The following is a 26835-nucleotide window of genomic DNA, read 5'->3' on the forward strand; positions in this document are numbered from 1 at the left end:
CTGACCGTTGGCGAGGCACTGAATGAGCTTCAGTGCCCGCCCACCTTCTGGGAATGGGTAATCCTGGGACCCCAAACTCCTCTTCTCACAAAGGTTCAGCCCCCAACTGACAGGGTGGCCAACGCCGGTATTTTCAGGTCTTCATTCGCTATTGAGTGGACTCCAAGTTTTCAGCTCATTGAGCCACTAAAGCACAGAAGGAGGCAATTTGGACTCCACGCTGGTAAATCTGACAGGATTCCTTCTGTGAGGTATGTTTATGAAATTACAAACAGTTTCTTTAAAGACCCAGAGATTATGATTCCATTACACATGAGGAGATATCGAGAAGGCTGGGCCTGTATTCTTAAGAGTTTCGAAGATTGAGAGATGATTTTATTGAAGCATATAAAATTCCTGCAGGACTCAACAAAGTAGATGCAGGACGGATGTTTCCCCTGGTTGGGGCGAGTCTCAAACCAGGAGACAGTATCAGAATAAGAAGTAGGCCATTTAGGGCTGAGATCAGGAGGAATTTCTTCTGTCAGAGGGTAGTGAATCTTTACAAGTTTCAACCCCAAAGTGCTGTGGAGGCTCAGTCATTGAATCTGTTCAAGATTGAGATTGATAGATTTCCACATGTTAAAAGCATCAACGGATATGGGGTTAATGGGGTAGAGGTAGATGATCAGCCCTGGTCCAGCAGGCACAAGGGGCCGAATGGCCTACTCCTGCTCCTATTTCCTATGTTCCTATAGTGCACTGAGGTGGTGCAGAGAAGATTCACAAGAATGGTTCCAGACACAAGGTTACGTGGGTAGGTTGGAGAAACTGGGGCTGCTCCCTCGAGTAAAGGGAAGGTTGAAAGGAGATTTGATGGAGGTATTCCAAATCATGAGAGTACACGGGCTGGAACATCTCATTGGTGGAAGGGCTGCGAACCAGAGGACAACAATTTCAGGTGATTGGCAAAAGAAGCAGCAGAGGCATGAGGAGAAACCTTTTCAGACAGCACGTGGTTAGGATCTGGAGTTGGCAGCCTGACAGAGGTGGCAGAGGCAGGGTCAATCAGGGACTTCAATCAGGAATTGGATAATTAACTGAAGAGATAAGATTTGCAGGGCTCTGGAGTCAGCGGTCACACATTTGGTGGCTCCCACTCAAGGCGGAAATTCTCGGTCTTTTCTCCACCTGAAAGCAATGTATTTGAGAACCTGTAGTAATTCATCATATTCGGCAGTGCCAGCACCCCCACTCCGCCCCCGCTCGAAGAAAGCTATCCTAACCCACGGGATCTTGCCCACCCACACAAATCCAGAGATCAGTGCATTGATGTTCTTAAAAAACGACTTGGGGACCGAAGATTGGGCGGTTCTGGAACACAAACAGAAACCTTGCAAGCGCCGTCATTTTTGTTGTCTGCACCCGCCCTGCCAGCAACAGCGGCAGCACATCCCACCTCTTCAAGTCCACCCTCATCTGCTCCACCAACCGTGCCTGGTTCCGCTTGTGCAGCTGTGCCCAGTCCTGTGTCACCTGGATACCCAAATATCTAAAATTCACCCCTAGCATCCTAAACGGCAACTCCCCGAGTCTCCTTTCCTGCCCTTAAGTCTCAATCGGGAACACCTCGCTCTTCCCATATCCAACTTATCTCCTGACAACCGGCCAATTCCCTGCAAAATCCCCATGATGCCTTGAATACTGCCCAACGGGTCTGAAATACACAGCAGACGGTCGTCCGCATACAATGTGACCCTGTGCTCAACGCAAGCCCACTCAATCCCTCTCCAGACCCTCAAGGCAAAGAGCAACGGGGAGAGCGGGCACCCCTGCCTCGTCCCCCCATGCAACCCAAAGTACCCCAAACTCACTCGGTTCATCCACACGCTCGCAACCGGTGCCTTATACAATAAACAGACCCAATCCACAAACCCCTGCCGAAACCCGAACTGCCCCAACACCTCCAGCAGATACGCCCACTCCACCCGATCAAATGCCTGCTCCGCGTCCACCACCACCACTACCTCCACATCCTACCCCTCTGAAGGCATCATGATTACATTAAGCAGCCTCCTCACTTTCGCCGACAACTGCCTCCCCTTTACAAAACCCGTTTGATCGTCACCTTTCACCCCCGGTACGCAGTCCCTGATTCGTGAGGCCAACGCACTCACAAACAGCTTGCGTCTACATTCAGTAGTGATATCGGGCGGTACGGCCAGCATTGCTCCGGATCCTTCACCTTCTTTAGAATCAGGGAGATGGAAGCCTGCAACAATATAGTGGGGAGCACCCCCTCTCCCTTGCTTCGTTGTACGCCCTCACCAGCAGTGGCCCCAGGTCCGCCCCAAACCAAAGGACCGTTCTTTGTGCTGTAATCATTATCTGATGCTGCGATTCCATGTCAAATACGCTCATCCGGGTATCCTGCTCTCCTGATTTTACTAATGGTCACCCTGGAGGATGACCCAACCCTGTTTGTAGAGTGGTAAAAGCTCTGAGAAGGTTAGAATAGAAAAACAATTCCAGATAAAATAAGAACACTGGCATGAGGACAAGGAAGTCAGCACATGGTGAGAAAAGCATGAAATAGTGTGCACAAATTATTTACAGTTTAAGGGCGCGTTCCTCTGGCCACGCTGCACCGGAAAAGCACCATGGCCATTGAAAGCTGGGAGACCCCGCTCTCAGGATCTGTCCAGCTCGCAACACCTCGTGAGATTGCGTTGCGATGTGAATCCCACCCACAATGGGCGGGAGCATTTTTTGTCAAATATGCCTATTAGAACGAAACAGCCTCACTCTAATGTGCAGATTCCCGAGGTACCTGAGGCTTTGGGATTCAACCCCTTCACCTCAGAGACCTCGGGTGAGCACTGTTTGATGCTGGTCCCACAAACAGGGACCAGATGGAATGGCACTCCTGGGGGTCTCTAAGAGGATCAGGGGCCCAGCTGTATGCTCTTTGAGCAGGGTGGTGCCCTGACACTGCTGATGATGCTTGGGTACCCTGGCAGTGCCATCTAGGTGCCAGCCTGACACTGCCAAGGTGTGCAGGTGGCACTGCCAGGGGCATTGCCATTTTGTTTACACACGTGTGATCAGGCCAAGGTTGCCGGGGGTGGGGCTGGGGGGAGGTTGGGGATTCTTTTGAGGGCCTCAGCGATCGGGACGCATTTAAAAATGGCATCCTGCTCTCGCACTACAATGGGGATTTCCGCTCAGCGGAGCTCCCCATTTTACAAAACGGGGCCGCGTTTCCCTGTTCAGGACCCTTATTCAACACGAGTCGCGTTGAATAGCCTTGTATTCCTCGGCACTACGAGTGCTGGGAAACACGCGGCTAAACGCACTCGCGATGGAACTTTATTCCCTCTTGGGAAAATCGCACCCTAAGTCTCCTTATTTAAGGAAATATATAAATTAGTCGGAAACCATTCAGAGAAGATTTACTAGATTCATACCAGGAAAGGGGGAGGTTCTCTTATGAGGAAAGGATGGAGAGGTTAGGTTTGTGTCCACTGGAGTTAGAAGAGTAAGAGGCGACTTTATCAAAACCTTTAATATCCTGAGGGTTCTTGACATGGTGTATGTGGAGATGTTTGGTGAAATTCTCCGTTTGGGAGACTAAGTGTTGACACCGGGATTGAATTGCGTGTGGTTTGTGTTCCCACTGGGGGCGCTATTCGGGGAGCAATTCAGGACATGCTCATGGGCCAACACTCTGCTGACGCGAATTCCCAGTAATATCCAGCCCAGTGGGAATTCCAACCACTGGAGCTGGGGATGGTGCCAAAGAGCCTGGCAGCTGGAGCTGTTGTTCAGCACTCCACTTACCACACTCACTGCGGCCACCAAGATGGTTCAGAGAAGACCTGCTCCCCGAGGTTGGGAGTCCAAGATGGACACAAAGCTCCATGCCAATGAGGAGCAGAGGACACCCTCTTCCCCAGGTTCGGCCGCAGACTCAGGCCTGCCCTCCTGAACACTGCCTGGGAGGTAGTGGCAGAGGCAGTCATCACCTGGAGTTAGCTGGTGATCCGGAGGGGTGGGGGGTCACTGGTGAGTCCTCTGACTGAGAGGGGCAGAAAGGCAGCGAGGGTTCCAGGGCCTGCAGTGCAGGTGTCCTCTGGTTGGGGTGAGCTCTGTTGATCCCTGCTTCCTCTGCAGTGGGGTAGCACTTCTGAGGAGTGCCAACACCGAGTGGGCTCCTGATTGAGTTTGGCCTTTGATGATACAGCTGCAGTATGAGGGTGTCCAGAGGGGCGGCCTGGGCGGGCTTCCAAATGACCAGAGGCTCTCTGAGCATTTAAAGGACACAGACAGCACTCAACATTGTGAGCAGTCAGGAGCCTGTAAGTAGCACCAAAGGGATGTGTTAAAAGACAGACTGCAGCAATGGTCTGAGCTCGGCCTCCCCGATCACCATGTCATTACCTGCTACTACTCCCGGCCCGGCCAGGGCATCTATCCCCCAGCAAGCCCGACAATTTTCAATGGTTTTTCAGTGTTTTTACAGCCTCCCGCTCCCCCTCTGCAACCATGGCGCCCAGTCCACGTTTGTAAATACTTGTAGTAATTCATGCCCACGAGACCTCTGCCTTGAGAGGAGCGGAGCATCACGTAATAGCGGAGCATACTGCGTCCAACCCGCTAATCGCATTTAAATGCCAGTTTTGCATGCCGCTGCCAATGTGGGGCACAAACTGATTTGTTATGTTGTAGGTGTAATATAAGCGGCTTCCTTGTGGTGCACTTGACAAAGGAAGGTTCAGATGTGGAGATAACTTCAACACGTTTATTAAACTATTTACACTTCTATTACTCGGATTCGACACGACTGCTAATCCTACTATAGCTACCCAGACTGACTAACCAGTTGCTGCAATCCACGTGGTGGGTGTAATATTGAATCAACCCTGTGTCTGGACTCACTGACTGTCTCCACTGGAAAGAGGCAGATCATGTGTGTGGTGTCCTTTATATATGGGTTGGTGTAATGCCCTCTTGTGGTGGTGTCACCTCTGTGTGCATTGTGAATGTCCATTGGTCATGTCCTATCTAACTGATCTATTGGTTGCGTGTGTGTGTGTGTGGTGTCTCTTGTGCTACCTCTAGTGTCTAGCTAGCCTACATGCATTTACATTGATGCACATCACCACATCCCCCTTTTTTATATGTTACATATTTTCCGCACGCTTTGAGAAAATTGAACAAAGAACAGGTAGATAAGGTAAGGTATATACAAGTCATGGGAACAGTGATTAAACAGTAAGTCCAAATCATTTGTGTGAGTCCAAAAACCATCAATCATCATGGTCAAATGTCTCTCTTGGTCATGAACGCCATCAATGTCCCTGTGCCACAGGAACCAAGAAGTGGTCAAATCACTTCGCTGTCTGATTTGGAGTCCCTTTCTTTTTTCAATGTTTGTGATGGTGCTGTCAAATGGCATCTTGTAGCTGATAAGGTGTTGACGTTTAAGAGCTACCATCAACAGTATCATTCGAGGTCATAGATGTGTCATATGTTGAAGTTGGATGAGACTGTACATACTGGTTCTGGCCACATGGTGTGCAGGAAGGGTGATCCCGCTGAGAACCGTTGAAACTTGTCGCATTGGAAACAGAATTGCTGCTCGCATAAATACCTGGTGATGGTGTGAACCTAGAACCTTGCATCTGATAGGAATATGCTGTCTGGCCAGGCTGGGGTGTAGCAAAGCCTGGGCAGTAACTAAGGCATCCAGTCTGTAGTGCAGATTGCGCTGGCGGTAGTCCCCCTTCGGTCTTAATTCCATTAGTGGGCAATCCGTAGTGCTGGCCTGTTTGAGAATATGCTGCATAGACTGCGAGCTGCTGCATGCCTGAACACTGGGTTTGTCCAGCATGAGCTGTCATTGGCTGCACTGCTGGTGTGGAAAAAATGTGTGGATTAGCTGTGGTGAATATTGGTGTATTCCTCTTGGACTGTAGCCGCTGCTTGTTATTACTGACCCAGTGTAATTGTTAAGTGATCCATCTCCTGTCGTTGTGGCATCTGCTGTCATCCTGAGCGTGCTATCACTGAGGTTGTCTGGAGTAAAGTCCGGCCTCCGTGAATCAGAGTCGGCGTTTGGTTGCTCCCCATCTGGAGTCTGGTCTGTTTTAACTGAGTCAGTGTTGGTTTGTTGATGCTCCCCGTCCGGAGCCTTAGCAGGTTCACTGGAGTCAGCTGAGATTTCTTGAAGCTGCACGCCTGGAGTCGGAACATGCAGGAATGCATTGACTTGTGGTGAGGTTCGAGCGAATGAGGGTGGAAGTATCGTGGTGTCACCGGAGTCACCAGTGGTCTCACAGTGATCGTCGAGTGCCTCTGTACACGCTAGCTGAGGTCTGTCACTTTGCACATCTTGCATGGGAAGTGGGATGCTGTCGTCACTCGTCTCACATACCGTGGGTAGAGCCTCAGTAGCTGCTTGTTGTTCACTTGGGTTGGGTAAATTGTCAGAGTCTTCATCTGGTGGCGCAAACAATGTGGGTGGACTGTCATTGTCTTGCTGTTGCCCTTCATTTGGGCTTGGACTGTCATTGTCGCTTTGTTCTTCACTGTAGCATGATAGACCGTCATGGTCGTCCTGCTGTGCACTGGAGCGTGGTAGACTGTCATAGTCTTCTTGCTGTTCACTTGAGCATGGCAGACCTGCATCATCTGCCGCTAGTTGGTCAGAGGAGATTGCTAGCCCCTCATTGTCTTGTTCCTGCAAGGACTGCGCGTCGGAGTCTTGCGTTGCTTCTATCATGGAGGCTGTCCACGAACTCTCTGCGGAGGCTTGTGACATTGGAGTCACGTCTTGTGTGTGCAAGTACTGCGCTCAGGAGTCTTGTGTTTCTTCTATCATGGAGTCTGTCCATGAGCTCGCTGTGGAGGCTTGTGACACTGGAGTCACTTCTTGTTTGTGCAAGGACTGCGCTCTGGAGTCTTGCGTTTCTGCAATTGTGGAGTCTGTCCACAAGCTCGCTATGGAGGCCTGTGACACTGGAGTCACTTCTTGTTCATGCAAGGACTGCGGTGTGGAGTCTTGCATGTCTTCTTTCGTAGAGTCGGGAACCCTGAGCAGTGCGTGGACCACGCTCTGTGTGGCAGCTGACCGCTCTCTGTGGGCTTGTACCGCTCTCTGTCTCTTGGTTTCAGGCTGCAGCATCATCCTGCACTCCCGCGTTGGGATGTCATATCTGCTGGGCTGAAGATCCTCAAATACGAAGAACGAATCCGTGTCTGCGTCGGATTCAATACGGGGGTCGCCAATGTGCAACACGTCTAGTTGCGGTTCGGATTTGGTACTGGAGTAGCCTCCTAAGGTGAAAGGTTCGTCCGAGTTGTAGTCTTTAAGGACCATATCATCACTGGTTGCGTCGGAGCTGGCATTGGGCTCGCGAGGTCCAGAAAATGTAAAGGTCGGTATTGAAGTATTCAAGGTCGGAATCATCAGTTTGGGCGTAGGTAACTGCTTGTTGCAGGGTTCTTCGGAGGTTAATTTCATTTCCTGGTTCAATTTGAGGCATTGTGCTGTCATTCCAGGTGAAGGAAGGTTGTTTTACGGCTTTTAAAAATTTTTTTTTATTTGGGACGTTTCCCCTTTAAATGGGCGTGGTCTGGGGCCTCTGACGTCATGACGCATGTGACGTAGCACGTAGGAAGCGATTGCGCATGCGCAGATCGCTGTTCCTTTACCGATGGCCGTTTTCGTGATTGCGCATGCGCGGCGTCTCGCAACTGCGCAAGTGCAGTCCCTTTAGAAAGATGGCCGCCGATCAAAACTGTTCTCTTCTCCGGGATCTCGGCCTCGAGGTGAGTACTGGCGCTTCTCTTACCTTTTCTTGCTGGTTGGAATGTGTTTTCCTCACAGTATTTGCCGAATTTGTTCAGGACTGCCTGGAAGTCGCTTCTGTTTTGCCCCTTGGAGAACTTGAATTTTTAAAAGATTTCTTCTGCTCTGGCACCGGCGATGGTGAGGAGAAGCTCTGTCTTTTCAGCATCGGCCAGGTCTTCTGGTTCGGTTGCTACCAGGAAGAATTCAAACATTTGCCGGAATACCCGCCAGTTTCCGCGGAGATCGCCGTGGCACTGGAGCTGCTGCGGAACCCGAATCTCGAACATCTTGCCTGGGTATTGCTGGTTGTCACTGTACGCTGAGGTATAGCTATATGGATTGAAACAGTTCAGTCCTGGTAACATGATTTGTTATGTTATAAGTGTAACATAAGCGGCTTCCTTGTGGTGCACTTGACAAAGGAATGTTCAGATGTGGAAATAACTTCAACACGTTTATTAAACTATTTATACTTCTATTACTCGGGTTCGACACTACTGCTAATCCTACTATAGCTACCCAGACTGACTAACCAGTTGCTGCAATCCACGTGGTGGGTGTAATATTGAATCAACCCTGTGTCTTTACTCACTGACTGTCTCCACTGGAAAGAGGCAGATCATGTGTGTGGTGTCCTTTATATATGGGTTGGTGTAATGCCCTCTTGTGGTGGTGTCACCTCTGTGTGTATCGTGAATGTCCATTGGTCATGTCCTATCTCACTGATCTATTGGTTGAGTGTGTTTGTGTGATGTCTCTTGTGCTACCTCTAGTGTCTAGCTAGCCTACATGCATTTACATTGATGCACATCACCACACAAACCACCAGCGAGGGGCCGGAGCATCGTTCCCAAATCGGCACTGGGCGCGGTCCTAGATTTTGTCATGATGCCTGATTCTCCGCCCGATCACGGTTCGTGTTTGCGGCATCGCGAGCCGCAGGATTTCACCTGATGTTTCCTTTTTCTTGTGGAGGAATCTAGAACTAGGGGGTCACTGTTTGGTGTTGCCCATTTAAGGCGGAGATGGAGAAAATTCTGTTCTCTCAGAGGGTCTTGAGTCTTTGGACCTCTCTTCCTCAAAAAGCAGTGGAAGCAGAGTCTGAATATTTGTAAGGCAGAGCTAGGTAGATCCTTGATTACCGAGGGGGGTGAAAGGTTATGGGGGTCAGCAGGAATGTGGGTTGAGGTTACAATCAGATCTTTCATGACCTTACTGAATGGCAGAGCAGGCTCGAAAGGGCCGAGTGGCCTAATCCTGCCCCTAATTTGTAGCTTGTATGCATAAATGTATGTAGGGTTACCAGAAAACAATTCCCCATATATATTCCTGTCATAATAGTGGCTGTTTCTGTGTGAGTGTGACAACTGAAAGTGCATAAAACTCATAGATCCATGAGATATAAGTTTCCCCCATCCAGCGAGCAGTGACCCGGTGCATATCTGTGAGTGGTGCAACTGGTTGCAACCCTTTCTCATAGAAATTGTGCAATGGGTGAGGAAAAAACTGGATCTGCTGTGATGCTCTTTCCTGCATTAACTCACTCTCAAGCTTCGGACATGAATACGGGCTTTCCCTTGCTGCAGCAGGTTGGATGACTTCAAGGGATCAAGGCCTACAAGGGAGAAAACTGGCAAAAGAGATAAGAAAATAACAGGAGATGGAGAGTGTTTCTGAACAATGGGGGTGATTTTGCGCCCGTGCTCGCCTATCTCAAGGTCGTCCTCATGCAGACCCCAGGCTTCAGCCACTGGAGCCTGCCTCACAGGGCCAAGGGCACGGGTGCGATTCTGGCCTTGGGTCACTGTGTGGTGCTTTCATGTTCTCCTCATGTCTGCGTGGGTTTCCTCTGGGTGCTCCAGTTTCCTTCCACAGTCCAAAGATATGCAGGCTAGGTGGATTCACCATGATACATTTCCCTCTAGTGTCCAAAGTTGTACAAATTAGGTCACGGGGTTACGGAGATAGGGCATGGGGAAGGCAGGATGGGGGATTGGGCCGAAGTAGGGTACTCTCTCAGAGGGCCGGTGCAGACTCGATGGGCTGAATGAACTCTTTCTGCTCTGTAGGGATTCTATAAATTCTCTGGACTCAGACCACTGGGCATGGTGACACAGTGACCGATGGGATGTACTGTCAACTGCCTCTCCCGCACCATCCACCAGCTTAGATTTGCAGAGGGACTGAATTAAGAATTGGGGCAACATCCTCATGAGCACAGAAATGTCTGAGCATCCGAGGGAGGCTGTGACAGCCGAGACTCCCTGACACTCGGAGGGCTGTTGGGGACCAGGCCCCCAGTGAACACCATGTTTATGACAGGCCCCCTGTTGCAGCCGTAACAAGCCTACTGGAAATGCAGCAGTGTTAGAGGCACATGTAATGGAAATGCCAGAGGTTATGCACAGCTTTGCATGGGGATTTGAGGGATCCATGCATGCCAGTGGCCTGCCATGTCTCATGCATGTGAGCGCATGGTTTCCACCATGGAGTGCCAAGTTGAGCATTCAATCCATATACGCTCTGATCTGCACTTAGTTCCTCTGGCCTTTGACTCCATAGATCTGTGGCTAGCTGACAAGGCACCTTGACCATCCTCCAGGTACCCCTTCCCCTTGGGGAGACAGGGGAAGTGCCATTGCACACCCAGAGGGAGAAGGAACTTGTATCAGCTGCCCAGGGCACCTCCAGATTGAGCGTTCTCCCATCTTCATCTCTGCAATTGACCCCAGCAAGTATGGCCTAGGGGGTTACCCCAATGGCCATGAGGAACATCTCCAAGTAGGACAGAGCTGTCATTGCAGGAAGCAGGCATCACAGTAAGAGCAGTGGAAGCAGAATATTCTTAAAGCAGAGTTAGATAGATTCTTGAAAATGAAAATTGCTTATTGTCACAAGTAGGCTTCAAATGAGGTAACTGTGAAAAGCCCCTAGTCGCCACATTCCGGCGCCTGTTCGGGGAGGCTGGTACGGGAATTGAACTGTGCTGCTGGCCTGCCTTGGTCTGCTTTAAAAGCCAGCGATTTAGCCTAGTGTGCTAAACCAGCCCCTATACTTGACTAACAAGGCAGTGAAAGGTTATCGGGGGTAAGTGGGGATGCGGAGTTAAGGCCACAGTCAGATCAACCATGATCTTATTGAATGGCGGAGCGGGTTCGAGTTGCCGAATAGCCGACTCCTGCTCCTAATTTGTATGCTCGTAGGTGGAGCCTGCCACAGGATCGTGTGACGCCCAAACCGGCATGATCATTCTGTCAATTTAATTTTTCATTCTGAACCCGCCATCATGACTTTGACATTTCGGTCCCTGTCTGATTGACTCAGCCTGCCAACCACATTTCAGTCAATTCCTGCCCCAGGTCTCTGCTCCTGTGGCCCCTTTAAGATTGACTAATTTCCTATACATTGGACGTGATTTAATGGAAATTAAATAGAGTCCCGTTTTGGGTGCATTTAGCGGGATGTTTCCTGGCGCTTACAGTGCCGAGAATGACCCTGCTATTAAACGGTACTCTGCTTCATTTTGGGGGCTCAGCGAGGAATGCCCCACTGAGGCCGCACTTAGGCTCATTTCCTGCACTAACGAGCTCAGCTCACCAGTGCAGGAGGAGATCTAGGCACCATTTGATCTCTGGACTCCCCCACCACTGCATCCGGACCCCCCAATGCACCAACCTACCAATTAGGGGATCTTCGAGTCCCCCACGCCCCACCTCATTAGGGTAGGGCACCCACAGGCCCGATCCCCGGCACAGGCAAGGTGTCACAGCGCCAGGATCCCAGGTTCGATTCCCTGCTGGGTCACTGTCTGTGCGGAGTCTGCACGTTCTCCCCATGTCTGCGTGGGTTTCCTCCGGGTGCTCCGGTTTACTCCCACAGTCCAAAGACGTGTAGGTTAGGTGGATTGGCCATGAGAAATTGCCTTTAATGACCAAAAAGGTTAGGAGGGGTTATTGGGTTATAGGGACAGGGTGGAAGTGAGGGCTTAAGTGGTTGGTGCAGACTCGATGGGCCAAATGGCCTCCTTCTGCACTGTATGTTCTATGTCACTGGGGTATTGCCAGCCTGGCAACCTGGCAGTGCCCCTGCGAGCTTAGCAGTGCCAGGGTGGCACTGGCAGGTTGCATCAGGAGTACCAGGGTACCAGCCTGCCCAGAGCCTGACCACATGGGGACCCCCGACCACCTTGGAAACACCCCCACCACCATCACCACCAAGTGCTGGTATGCCTGGTCCACGTTTGTGGTAACCACTGCTAAACGGGATCCACTTACGATCTCTGAGGTAAGGGATCTCCGCTGCAGAAATATTCAAGTGAAACTAACTACTCGCTTGAATGCACAAATCTGGATCACGCCCATTGACAGCGGGACCCAGATCGTGACGCCTCGCGAGTTCGCGTTAAATCTCACGAGGCATAATGAGCATTGTAAATCTCGTGAGAGGCCTCTCGTGAGGTTTACTTGCCTCAAAGAATCCAAAGTCGGGCGCGACAAGGTTGTAAGATCGCCCCATTATCTCTCTTCATCCTTCAATCCAAAATGCATTCCTTAATATTTCACATTGGTGTGCAATAACTTCACTATATTACTGAATGAGCATCAGTACATCTTTTGGAAGTCAGTGTACATTATTTAACATTATCAAATATTCATCTCCCTGCTTTCATCTCCTCCCCCTGCTCGCAATGCAGTAGAAGAGTGGGGAGTCATCCCCATGTCGTGGCCGATATTTCTCCCCCAGTTAACGCCATTAGAAGCACTTTGGCCTCATAGCTGCTGATGGGATTTTTCTCTATACAAAATGGCTGCCACATCACCAAATGACAGACCTCTGCCTTACAGAGTCATGCACGGGAATGCGAAGCGCTTTGAGGTATTTCTGTGCAGCATGATAAGGCACCATACATCTGCTCGCCTTTTAATTGCATTCGTCAAAAAGAAAGTGCTTGACAAATCTCTTTTCATCAACTCACACAGATGCCTGACACATTGAGGTGAATCTCATTGAAATGTCCCATTCTGTCATGGGTGTGTGTGCATGCGTGCATGTGTGTATGTGTGTATGTGTGCGCGTGTGTGTGTGTATTGTCACTGAGAACAAAGCAGAAGCAGTTTTTCTTCAAAGTGTAAAATTTCTATTATGCTCTTATCATTTGATCCCTTAAATAGGACAAAGGAGATTATGAATTTAAAATTAACCTCTTTAACTACAACCTGAAGAGATTTCTTCTGTCTCTGACTGGATTAAAACAATATGCAAATTCTGTGCAGGAGTCTAATATATTAGGCACACGTATATATATGTCTATACATATGCTGTGTGCACATACACACACGCATATAATATATAACTATACATCTTTGTGTTCAGGTTTTGGGCAAGAGATAGACTAAATGTGAGAAAGAACGTTTTTCCATAGTATGTGGGAATGACCTGGAATTCAGTGCCCACAAGAAAAGAAAGTAAATGGGCACTATCAATGATTTCAAAAGAACCTTGGATGGCTACAGGGCCTGCGGGACTGGAGCGGTGGGAAATGGACTGATTGGATTGCCCCACAGAGAGCCAATGGGCTCTCTGATGGGCTGACTGACCTCCCTGTGCTGTAAGGTCTCCATGACACTATGACTCTAAATGTTTTTGGGACACTTAATGTTAAAGGTACTATAAACATGCACGCTGTTACTAAGCCCCAGCAATTCTTTGAAGGAAGTCTTTCCATGGTGACTGCATCAAAGCCTCAGTACTGTCTCAGGGGTGTGGATGCTTGTCAAGATTTCACACACATAATGGTCACTAAAGATTGTCACCAAACTCTACGGTCAGAACCATTGTTGCTCTGGGTCAACCTAATGTTGTGAAAGGTGCGACATGAGTAATATGAGTGTGTGCTTATCTTTTAATTTGATATGTAAGCCAGGGGTCCAGTATGAACCTTGGCTGTAATGGTAGCACTCTGCCCTTTGACTCAGGAGGATGTTGGCTCACTCCAGAGATTTGTGTACATAACTGAGACTGATAGTATGCAATGGTTTCCGCACTCGAGGTGCTGTTTGTCAGGTGGGATGTTTAACGGAGACTCCATCTGTCTCTTCCGATGTACAAGATCCCACAGCACTGCTTTGGAGTAGGGAAGAATCATCCTGGACAAAAACAGATGATCTGCGCTGAGATTGGCTGTTAGGTTTCCCACAATCCAATAGCGACTGCACTTCAAAAGCGTTTCATTGGCTGTAAAGATCTTTGGAGTACCCTGACATCATGAAGGTTTTTAAACAATGATAATGGGCGGGATTCTGCTGTAATCGGTGGGGCGGGCAACTCCGGTGGGAAGGAGTGGCGTGAACCACTCCGGCGTCGGGCCGCCCCAAAGGTGTGGAATCCTTCGCACCTTCAAGGGCTAGGCCGGCCCCGGAGTGGTTTGCACCGCGCCGGCCGGCGGGGAAGGGGCTTGGCGCCACGCCAACCGGCGCCGAAGGGCCTCCGCCGGCTGGCGCATGCGCGGGAGCGCCAGTGTGTGCTGGCATCATCCCAGCGCATGCGCGGGAGGGTTCATCTCCGCATCGGCCATGGCGGAGGACCACAGCAGCCCATGCGGAGGAATTGAGTGACCCCCACGGCACAGGCCCGCCCGCAGATCGGTGGGCCCCGATCGCGGGCCAGGTCACCGTGGGGGCACCTCCCGGGGCCAGATCCCCCTGTGCCCCCCCGAGGACCTTGGAGGCCGCCCGCGCCGCCAGGTCCCGCTGGTAAGGACCTACTCTAATTTACGTCGGCGGGATTGGCAAAAAAAAACGGGTGGCCACTCGGCCCATCGCGGGCCGGAGATTCGCCGGGAGAGGGGTGGGGGGGGCGCTATCTCCGACCGGCGCAACGTGATTCCCGCCCCTGCCAAATCCCCGGCGCCGGATAATTCGGCAGCCGGCGGGGGCGGGATTCACGCCGCCTCACTCCCCCGGAGATTCTCCGACCCGGCTGGGGGTCGGAGAATCCCGCCCAATATCTGTCTTGTTGCAAAGAAAATGTCAGCTCAGTCTCTTTCTGCATCAGACGTAATATTGACTGAAACACCTTTGCATGCTAATAAGAACTTAGGAGCAGGAGTAGGCTATCTGGCCCCTCGAGCCTGCTCCATCATTCAATAAGATCATGGCTAATCATTTTGTGGACTCAGATCCACTGACCCACCCACTCACTATAGCTCTTAATTCCTTTACTGTTCAAATATCTACCTATCTTTGCCTTAAAAACATTTAACGAGGTAGCCTCAACTGCTTCACTGTGTAGGGAATTCCACAGATTCACGACCCTTTGGGTGAAGAAGTTCCTCCTCAACTCAGTCCTAAATCTGCTCTCCCTTATTTTGAGTCTATGCCCCCTAGGTCTAGTTTCAGCCACAGTGGAAACAACCTCCCTGCTTCTATCATATCTATTCCCTTTTTTAATTTTATGTGTTTCTATAAGATCCCCCCCTCATTCTTCTAAATTCCAAAGCGTATAGTGCCAGTCTACTCAGTCTCTCCTCCTAAGCCCAATCCTCTCAACTCCAGAATCAACCAAGTGAATCTCCTCTGCACACCCTCCAGTGCCAGTACACCTTTCTCAAGTAGGAGACCAAAACTGTACACAATACTCCAGATGTGGCCTCACCAGCACCCGATGCAGCTGCAACATAACCTCCCTGTTTTTAAACTCCATCCCTCTAGCAATGAAGGACAAAATTCCATTTGCCTTCTTAATGACCTGCTGCACCTAAAAGCCACCCTTTTGAGATTCATGCACAAGGACACCCAGGTCCCTCTGCACAGTAGCATGGTGCAATTTTTTACCATTTAAACAATTGTCCATTTTGCTGTTATTCCTACCAAAATGGATGGCATCACATTTACCAAAATTGTACTTCATCTGCCAGACCCTTGCCCACTCACTTAAAATATCGAAATACCACTGCAGAATTTCAGTGTCCTCTGCACACTTTGCTCTACCACTCTTAATGTCATCTGTGAACTTTGACACATTACACTTGGTCCCCAACTCCAAATCATTTATGTAAATTGTAAACAATTGTGGTCCCAACACTGATCCCTGAGGCACACCACTAGCCACTGATCACAACCATAAAAATCCTCTATCCACGCCAATACATTACCTGTAACGCCGTGCACCTTTATCTTATGCAGCAGCCTTTTGTGTGGCCTTCTGGAAATCCATATCCACCACATCCACAGGTTCCCTGTTGTCCACCGTGCTCGTAATGTCCTCAAAGAAGGGGCTGGTTTAGTACAGTGGGCTAAACAGCTGGCTTGCAATGCAGAACAAGGCCAGCAGCGCGGGTTCAATTCCTATACCGGCCTCCCCGAGCAGGTGCTGGAATGTGGCGACTAGGGGCTTGTCACAGTAACTTCATTGACGTCTACTTGTGACAATAAGCGATTATTATTACTATTATTATAAAGAATTCCAATAAATTAGTTAAACATGCCCTGTCTGCCATGAATCCATTCTGCATCTGCCCAATGGGACAATTTCTATCCAGATGTCCCGCTATTTCTTTCTCGATATAGATTCAAGCATTTTCCCCACTAAAGAAGTTAAGCTAACCGGCCTATAGTTACCCACCTTTTGTCTACCTCCTTTTTTAAAACAGTGGTGTCATATTTGCTGTTTTCCAATCTGCCAAGAACCGCCCCAGAGACCAGCGAATTTTGGTCCATTACCACAAGCGCATTTGCTATTTCTCTTTTAGTATCCTGGGATGCATTCCATCAGGGCCAGGAGGCTTGCCTACCTTTAGCCCCATCAGCTTGCCCAACATGCTACCTCCTTGGTGATAATGATCGTTTCTAGGTCCTCACCTGCCATTGCCTCATTGCCATCAATTATTGGCATTTATTTGTGTCTTCCACTGTGAAGACCAACACAAAATACCTGATCAATGCCTCAACCATTTCCTCATTTCCCATTATTAAATCCCCTTTCTCATCCTCTAATGGACTAATGTTTACCTTAGCCACTCTTTTTTGTTTTATATATTTGTAGAAACTTTTGTTTTCTGATTTTATATTCTGACCTAGTTTACTCTCATAATCCATCTTACATTTCCTTATAACTTTTTTTGTGCCTTTCTGTTGACCTTTAATGATTTCCCAATTCTCCAGCTTCCCACTAATCTTTGCCACTTTGCATGCAATTCCTTTCAATTTGATACCCTCCTTTACTTCCTTAGGTATCCATAGCTGATTATCCCTTTTCTTACAGCCCTTTCTTTTCACTGGTATATATCTTTGCTGAGCATTGTGAAAAATCGCTTTGAAAGTCCTCCACTGTTCCTCAATTGTCCCACCATAAAGTCTTTGCTCCCAGTCTACCTTTGCCAACTCCTCCCTCATCCCATTGCAGTCTTCTTTGTTTAAGCACAAGACACTGGTATTGGATTTTAACTTCTCACCCTCCATCTGTATTTTAAATTCAACCATAATGTGATCGCTCCTTCTGAGAGGATCCCTAACTATGCGATCATTAATTATTTCTGTCTCATTACACAGGACCAGATCTAAGATAGCTTGCTCCCTCGTAGGTTCCATTACATATTGTTCGAGGGAACTATCGTGGATACATTCTATGAACTCCTCCTCAAGGTTTCCTTGACCGACCTGGTTTGACCAATCGACATGTAGATTAAAATCCTTCGTGATAATTGGTGTACCAATTTTTCCAAGCGTTAGTTATTTATTTTGTTTATTGCCCGCCCCACCGTGATATTATGTGGTGGCCTATAGACTACACCTATCAGTGACCTTCTCTCCTTACTATTTCTAATTTCCTTCCAAATGAATTCAACAGTACCTATTTTATTATCTCTCACGACCGCCCTCTTGTCATCCTTAAATATCAGAGCTACACCACCGCCCTTACCTTCCTGTCTGACCTTCTGAATAGTCTAATACCCCGGATATTTAACTCTCAGTTATGACCACCCTGCAACCATGGGCTGGATTCTCCGTTTTGGAGACCAAGTCCCCCACGCCGGCGTGAAAACGGTGGTCTTTTACGCCAGGAAAACTGGCGTCAAAAGGTCACTGATTCTCCGTTTTGCTGGGGGCTAGCAGGGCGGCAGGGTAGAGCTCGCAGCTCTAGCTGCCAAAACCGCCCCCAACACTTACGATTCAGAGGCCGCGCATGCGCACGGCAGTGGCCTGCAGCAGCCGCGCAGTGCTCCGTGGCGGATTCAGCCCGTGGACCTAAACCGCCAAAGTAATGCCCCCATCGGCCGCTCGTGCCCCCTGGACCGCCCGCCCACGGAGCCACCAGCCCCGAATGAAGCCCCCCCCCCCCCCGCCGCCTGTGGATCGGTCCTCCCCCGACTGTGAAGTCCCAATTAATATAAGAGTAGAAGAAAGCCAATTGAGCTCATTGATGCTTTTGAATTCGATGTGAGAACCTCTACATCCTCACTTGAAATAAACAAGGAATATATAAATTAGAAATTTTGAAAGATGATATTAAGCTGGGAGAATATAACTATCAGGAAAGACTTAACATGCAGCGGCCTTTTTTTCCCCTACAATGTTTGAATAGATCTTTAAAATTATGAAAGGTTTGATCGGTTAGACGCAGACGATAGAGTCATTACACACTGAATGAGCAGTCTGGTCCATTCAGTCCCTGCTAACTCTCTATAGAACATTCCTTTGAGGTGAGATTTTGATCGGTGGGGCTGGATGTCCAAACCAGAGAGTCATAAATATAAGTTAACCATGAATAAACCCAGCAGAAACCTTTTCCTCAGAGAGTGGTTATAATGTGGAACATGTTATCCTGTGGAGCGCTTGAGAAAAATCACACTTAAGGGGAAATTGTATAAGTACAGGAGGGAGAAAGGAATAAAAGGAGAGGCTGATAGGGTGAGATGAATTAAGATGGCAGGAGGCCCGTGTGAGGCATAAAACACCGGGTATAGACCAGCTGGTCTGGATGGTCTCTTTCTGCGCTTTAACTGCTATGCACTAACAAAAATATATCCTAAAGCAAAGAGTAAATTAGTGGAAACGATATTTTCAGAGCCAACCTCGAGTAACTTGCAGTACAGTAAGTCTGACTGGGGCGAATGGGCATTGACTGTCCCCTGCTCTCTGTGTACGGAATGGAGTTTAGGATAGACACTGCCAAACCGTAACTCAAACACAAATCTGCGAGCAAAAATGGAAGAATGGAAAACCAAAGAGACTCCAACGAAACACAAACCAGCAAGCTCCATGGCACGCCTGCCAGCAGAAACTAGGCTACCTCACTGTGTATGGCAGGTCGTGCCCAGACACTTCACACCCCTCCACCTGCTTGGCAAGGCTCACATATATTACGACCCCAGACCAGACCCCAACAGTTGCTAGGATAAGGGACAGAAAGCCTAATGTTTATTTAAATTTTGTAGGACTGTGGAAAGGATACTTCGCTCCAGGAGTTATTCTACGCACAAGCAGGGATATGGTACAGTAAATCAAATTTTATTACTAACACAATATTACTAACTTTTTAAAAAATGTTTTTATTCTCCATTTTCACATTTTCTTTCAAAATTTACACCCCACCCACAAACAGTAAACGGTAACAAATACAAAATCAATCCCCTTAACGATACTAACAATCCCATCCTCCCACCACCCCAAACAACGGCCCACCTGTCAATATATGCATCCAATAAAACAAACCCTCCCACGGTGGCAACAAAAAAACAAAGGAGAAAAAGAAAACAATATTACTAACTTTAACCTCACAAGTGTCATAACCCCCACAAGGACCACTGGCAGACCATCATTGATCTTCCCATGGGACTCATGAAGTACGAGTTCCCAGATAGGGGTCAAAGGTCACCTGCCTGGGGCTCGTTAAGTACTCATATAAAAGATGGCCCACAGCAGGGTCTAGACAGACAGGTCCTCCCAGCAAGGATTGTACTGGGAGTGAGATGGTGTTTTATGCAGAACTCTGCACATAGTTCAAATAAATTAATATTTAATGTTCGCCTGCTTCCTCAAGTCACTGAACTGGCGATGAAGATTAAAAGAAACTCCGGACTTGCTCGTAGAATTTCCTGACTGTCGGAAGATGCTGTTTGGAATGTAATGTTGTAACGATTTAAGATGCCGTTGTTCTGAAAATTGGGTGCCTTTGATGCAGGCCTGGATGACTGGAACCAGTATGCGGAGCGCATAAGGTATTTTTTCCAGGTAAACGGGATTTGGGGGGAAGACCATCAGAAGGTCCTCCCCCTGACCGCCTTTCAGCCCTGACGTTTGGGATCACAAAGAGTCAAACTTATCCGGCTGCACCGAACTCCAAATCTTTTGATGAGCTGGTTGTTATGGTTTCAAAACACTACGACCCCAAGCCCTCCGGTCTCTTGGTGAATCAGTCATGGACTTCTTGACCTGCTTAAGATGTCTGGCTGAATACTGTGAGTTCAGGCTGTCCCTCTTGGAGATGTTGTGGGAGCGATTCGTCTGAGGTATTAACAATACGACCACGCAGTGGAAGCTATTGGCGGAACCCACCCTAGATTTGAAACCGGCCATTATCATTATCTGGAGAGCACTCAGGGAAAGAAGTGCAGGAGCTGCAGGGATCCATGGAATTTGCGGTCCATAGTTTGGCACGCACTTCTTTTCGAACTCCTTTTGCATCACGGGACAGTGCCGATCTGGCAAGACTTCCTCAAAAGGGGCAGCCTCAGAGGTAAATCTGCAGCAGTGTTGGAATCTCAGGCGCTACCACTGATTGGTGCAATACCTCCCCTGAGGATGAAGGGGAAAGTCGGCCACATTTCCAACTGTGTGGTCGGACAACACATGATGGTGGGGGCCGCCAGGTTCGATGCAGAGAACGCCATCTAGACAACAACCAACCGGCAGCATTGGTCTGTCTGCCACACCAGGAACCGCCCCTCAGCCTGGTGTCCCAGCTGTCCAGGCCACATCACCCAATCTAGCAGGAGAAGGATGGCTCCAAATCCGACATGGAGGCAGAGGAATCCATTCCAACAGTCGACGTTGTGTCGTGAGCCGAGGCCCCAGCGGTCACTCTTCAGCGGTCAGCAAACCACTGCACTCCACCCAACCCAGAGCCGCCGCGGGCAGAAGCGCAGCTGTGGGCAAAACGGCGTAGAAGGCCCCCACCAGTGGCGGCTGAAGGGGGACTTTCAGACTTTGGGGGGAGGGGTGTCATCACCCCCATGAGGACCACATTGATCTTCACATTGACTATCATTGATCTTCCTGTGGGACTTGTGGAGTACGAGCTTCCCAGATAGAAGGCAAAGACCACCGTCCTGGGGCTGGTTATATACTGATATAAAATCTGGCCCAAAGCAGGGTCTAGACAGACTGATCCTCCCAGCAAAGATTGAAATGGGAGTGTGATGCTGCTTTACGCAGAACTTTGTACATAGTTCAAATAAATTAATGTTCAATCTTCTTCTATTTCCTCAAATTACTAAAATAGCTTACAATTACCAGTTAAACAGCACTTCACAATGAAACAAAACATTCCTAACTGCTATCTTTTATCTCCACTTAAACAACACTCATCACAGGTCAGAGTCCACTTTGAAATACAGTTAGCAGACCCAGACATATTTGCTGAATGTCTTGGAAGCCCTGCTTTGAGAAAGCAATTTACTTCAGGACCCAGCTTGCACATTCCTGTCTGCCTCAAACTACTGTTTAAACTGCCAGCTGGGAAATTGCTCCTATCCTGTCCCCAGGCAAATTTTTAACCCACTGGTTTGAAAGAAGCTGCAAGGGCTGGATGCTCCGCACCCGCACGCCGAAATTGCAGCCAGCATAGGGGCGGAGAATCCATGTTCCCGTAAGAAATCGTGACCGGCGCTGGTTCACCCATTCTGCAGGCCCCGAAAAGTGGAGTACTCGGGGAGTACACCGCGCTGCCTGGGACCTACCTGGGGCCATTGCCAGAGGCCTGCTCAGCCATTCTCCGCCTCCGACTAGCCAAAGCCCCGACGCTTGGAACTAATGTGCTCCAGCCGGTCGGGATACTCACGTGGTGGCTGTGGACTCAGTCAGGGAATGTTTGTGCAGGGGTTGAGGGTCGGGCACGCGGCCGCCCGGGGGTCTCTTTCTTGGGTCTAGCTCCGCAGTCCAGGTCCGTCATGGAGCACGGCGCGGCCGCTGGAGGCCTCCGCCGTGCGCATGCGCGGCCTCTGACCTGGAAGTGCGGGGGCCCGTATCTGCAGCAAAAGTGGCAAGATCTATTCCGGGTCCCTGCTAGCCCCTTGCAGGGCTGGGAATCCATGTCCCTTTGATGCCACGTTTTCTAGCGTAAATTCGACCACTTTGACGCCGGCGTGGTGACATATGGGGGAATCCAGCCCCTAGTCTGTCCACAGACAGGTCAAAACTCACGGTATTGAGAGCAGCTGTTTGTCTGTTCACATCCCAATCTGAAGCTAAACACAATGGCTGGAATTCACTTTACCCATTGGCAGCTCACCCCCCACCTGTGGGTTTCCCGATGGCATGGGGTGCCTTCAATGGGAAATTGCATTGACAAGCAGCGGGAAGACAGAATACCGCAACCGAGAAACACACGGCTGGGAGACCGGAGAATCTAGCCCAATGTCTCTCATTAGCTACTCCCCAGGGAACTCTCAATAAAAACAGAAATCCATTGGTCCAACTTCAGAAAACAATATCCATGGCTGGAATGAATTATGATCTTACTTTTACGATACTTTAATTACACGACCGTCTCCAAACGACCTGCTGCCTTCCAAACCAGGATTTAAAAAAACATGACTGCACCAATCATGAATATCCCAGGCTTTTAACCCTTACTGCACCAAATACATACAATACAATATATATCTGGAATTCCTACAATCAGCACACATGCTCACTAGGATGTCCCTGGCTCCCTAATACATTCCTGCGATTAGACAATATATCTATCATTAGCCATGGGACACCATTGTACTTAGATGGTGTAGCAACAGACAGAATTAAAGAGATGATTAGGGACAGGCAGTGCTTTAAATTCTAAGCAACTACAGATTATTAGCAGTAGTGATGCCCAGCACAGACTGTGTGAAGATATGTAAAGAACTGTGGATAAGAATCCAGGCAAGATGACACCCTCAATGAGTTCAATGACAAGAGGTTTTCTTCAGGTAAGGACATGTGTGAGTCTCTGTGGTGATGGTAATGGTGCACAGAAGGGCAGGAAGTAGGCGACTGGGGTGGATTCTTGCCACAGGCGACACAGCAAGTGCAAAAAAAAATCTGAAAGCTCATTGTCAAAGCAGCTCTGAAAGACAGGTGAGAAAAATAGAAGGCGATACAAGGCTAAAATGAACACAATTGAACAGATGTCAGGTTGGATTGAAGAAATCACTTTTCCCCATCATTTTTGGACAATAGATTTTAGCTGGCTAAGGATTGTTCGGCTGGCATTGACCTAAGTCAGGTTTAATTTTCACCTTTAACTGGTGCTGTGAGGTTACTGAAAGTGACCTAATAGTAGTCAACTGTAAGATAAATTCCCTTTACATCTGGTACTCTGCTGGATTTTATGTTCAAACATTCCACACTCTTTCATATTATACAATATATTCCTCCTAGAGCAAACCTGCAAGGTGAGGTTTAGTTGGTTTCACTGGGTGTGTTGGTTAATCATATAGTCTAGGCCTTGCATATTCTCCCTGTTTTGACTCCATGTCCAGGCTAAAAGCTTATGTGTAAGCTGCACCAATAGATTGATGACATGTGACAGAGTTGCTTCAAGTAGGAGGGAGTGAGCCAATCTCTCCCATGGGAATGAGGATATGATTGCCATCGTCCATCTCTCCCATGAGAGTGAAGAGTTTTCCATCGTCCATCTCTCCTGTGAGATCCTGTGGGGAAATGTCATCATTATACATCTCTCCCATGTTAGACATTCTGCACGATGAGTGATAACACTCTAAATAAATGTGTTGGTATTTCTACCACTGCCACAATGAAAGCATGGACATCTTAGAACTGTGTATAATGGAGAGTGGCAATTGGGGAGAGGAACCTGGACTGTAATCAGTGTTCGCACCAATCACTGTCATGATTCACCTGAGGAAGGAGCAGCGCTCTGAAAGCTAGTGACATCGAAACAAACCTGTTGGACTTTAACCTGGTGTTGTAAAACTTCTTACTGTCATGTTGAGGTTGACCCAAAATGCTGAGGTGAATGCAAAAAGCCTTCTGTGCTTCGATGATTGGTCATTATTCAGTGAAAGCAAATCAAGATTGGAAGGTGACAGCGGACAGGGAGGGTAGGGGATGCGGAGAGAGGAGGGATCTACCTGTTTAGAGGCTAACATAGGTTAGTTGAATACACATAAGGGAGAGCTGAGCAGTAACAAGAATCCTGGTTATTTTACCACCTTACCCCTCCTTCAGCTATGGACACTGAGAGTTGCTCTAACTGGAACATGGAGAACTCTTTGATGCACTCTCTGCGGTCACACTCGGGAATCCCTCTCCCAAGGCAGTAGGGGAATCAATCGAGCTCCACATGCTGGGTGTGTGTGTGTGTGAGGGGTAGAGGGACGGGGGTGGTCCCAGTCTGATTTACCTGCTCGTATTTCTCCAGCTCCGTGTGGTAGATCTGCCGGATCTGAGTCAGTTTAGCTCTGTAATCTGAATGCTCGGCTGAGTTGTCGGTCGCTGCTCCCCCGGAGACGGCAGCCGCCGCTGCCGCTGCTGCGGCTGCTGAGGCGGAGCCCCCACCTTTCTCCGGCCCCGCTACACCCTCTGCCAGCAGCATGTTGTCCAGTCGCAAAAGCTGGGGATCCGGAGGCTCCTCTTCCTGAGCACCTCGGATACTCAACACTGTAAGAGAAGAGAATCTCAGTTAGAGCAAGTTAGCCAAGCTTCACAGCACACTCCAATCTTGTACAGTACGGGTAACCTGCAGGAGGGAGAGAAACATAGAGTCATGAATGAGCCTAATTCCACCACCTTTAGACCCGAGATGTGCTCAGCCTATCTCAGATTACCATGAAGCATAAGGTATCTCAAACACTTGGCAATAGGTGAAGCATGCTGCTACTACACAACAGCAAACAATTGGTATTTTCCATGAATAAGATGATGCCATCAAAGCCAAAGGGACATTCAGCCTATCACACAAATGTACAATGTGGTATATGAATTTCAATGCGAGTGTGATGCCAGCATGCAGGCCAATGACTATTGTGGATTGTACCAAACAGCACATGCCTTTGGTTGTTTGCAATAGCAGAGTACGGATTATACTCAACCAGCCTGTGCCTGTGAAACTCAGAACATAATATCTAACATTAGATATCATTCAGAGATTGGACAACATTTGCTGAACAATTCCAAATACGTTAAGAATTACACTAACAATCATTTTAAGATTATCAGCTGCGTTTCAAATGTGGCTCATTTACTCTTACTATTAGTTACATATATTCATACACAGGGAGCTGGCCTCTGCAACCAAAAGGAACGTGGCCAGGCATTGCTCTTTATGAATTGAACAAAATTAACAATCGCTTCCTGGTGCATTCTCCATGTCAACACCTGGGTCAATTTGTCGACTTGCCTACCAATTCTCTTGCAGTAAAAGTTGATGCTCCCTTTGAAATTTGATATTCCTGCATCTTACCTGATGAGTGCATGATGAAAAGCTTCAATAGCATGTCTCCTCAGCAATACACAAGAGCCATAATTGCACAGGAGACCATTTGACCCATCAAAGTTTATGTTGGCTCTCTATAGAGTAATCTAGTGCCTCCCATTCTCCCAGTCTATCCTTGTAACCGTACAAATGGAAATGCTAGTTTTCCAACAATCATTTGAAATGGCTCAGAGTGACAATGAAGCAAAAGATTGAGGTTTTTTTTAAATTAGGCATGAAACCCAACAATTGGTTTGTCATTTCACTAGCCTCAGCTCCCGGCACCAATCTGCACTTGAAAGGAAGCGTGCAGAGTGGGCACGGTGCCCAGAGTGGACACAGTGTCCAGAGTGAGTACAGTGTCTATCATGAGTGGGCACAGTGTCCAGAATGGGCAATGTCCAGGGTGGGCACAGTGTCCAGGGTGAGTACAATGTCTAGCATGAGCATATTGTCCAGAATGGGCAGTGTCCAGAGTGGGCACAGTGTCCAGAATGAGTAGTGTCCAGAGTGAGCAGTATCAAGAAGGGGCACGATGTCCAGAGTGAGTTGTGTCCAGAGTGAGCAGTATCAAATGGGGGCGCAATGTCCAGAGTGAGTAGTGTCCAGAGTGAGCAGTACCAAGAGGGGGCACAATGTCCAGGGTGAGCGCAGTGTCCAATGTGAGCAGTGTTCAGATTGGGCACAGTGTCCAGAGTGGCCAGTTTCCAGAATGGGCAGAAAATCCACAGTGAGCAGTGTTCAGTGTCAGCATAGTGTTCAGTGTGAGCGCAGTGTCCAGTAGGGATAGCGTCCAGATTGAGCACGGTGTCCAGAGTGAACACAGCACCCAGAGTGAGCAATGTCTATAGCAGGCACAGTGTCCAGACGGAGTGTGGTGTCAGGGTGGACAGTGCTGAGAGTGAGAACAGTGTCAATAGTGAGCACAGTGTCCACAGATCATAGCATCCAGAGTGAAGACAATGTTCATAGTGAGCACAGTGTCCAGTTTGAGCAGGATCCAGAATTGGCACAGAGTCCAGAGTGAGCAGGGTCCAGAGTGAGCACAGTGTCCGGAGTGAGCTCAGTGACAAGAGCGAGCACAGTTCTCAGAATTGGATGTGTCCAAAGTGTGCAGTGTCCAGAGTGAGCACAGAGTCCAAAGCGAGCACAAGGTCCAGAGTGAGCACAGTGTCAGTGGTTAGTATTGTAGTTTCACAGCGCCAGTGTCCCAGGTTCAATTCCTGGCTCGGGTTATTGTCTGTGCGGAGTCTGCACGTTCTCCCCGTGTCTGCGTGGGTTTCCTCCGGGTGCTCCGGTTTCCTCACACA

At 48.8% G+C, this 26835-nt stretch overlaps 1 protein-coding gene across 3 annotated transcripts in view; it reads right to left on the bottom strand.

Moving 5' to 3' along the window:
- LOC140426645 (pre-B-cell leukemia transcription factor 1-like) overlaps positions 1–26835 on the bottom strand; it is a 697347-nt gene that overhangs the window by 248004 nt on the left and 422508 nt on the right. For all 3 annotated transcript variants that reach the window (XM_072511713.1, XM_072511712.1, XM_072511711.1), the window contains exon 3: positions 24455–24711. In XM_072511713.1, the coding sequence (XP_072367814.1) occupies positions 24455–24711 (257 nt within the window). The remainder of the gene's footprint in view (positions 1–24454; positions 24712–26835) is intronic.

This window comes from Scyliorhinus torazame, chromosome 7, assembly GCF_047496885.1.
Source record: "Scyliorhinus torazame isolate Kashiwa2021f chromosome 7, sScyTor2.1, whole genome shotgun sequence".
Taxonomy (NCBI): domain Eukaryota; kingdom Metazoa; phylum Chordata; class Chondrichthyes; order Carcharhiniformes; family Scyliorhinidae; genus Scyliorhinus; species Scyliorhinus torazame.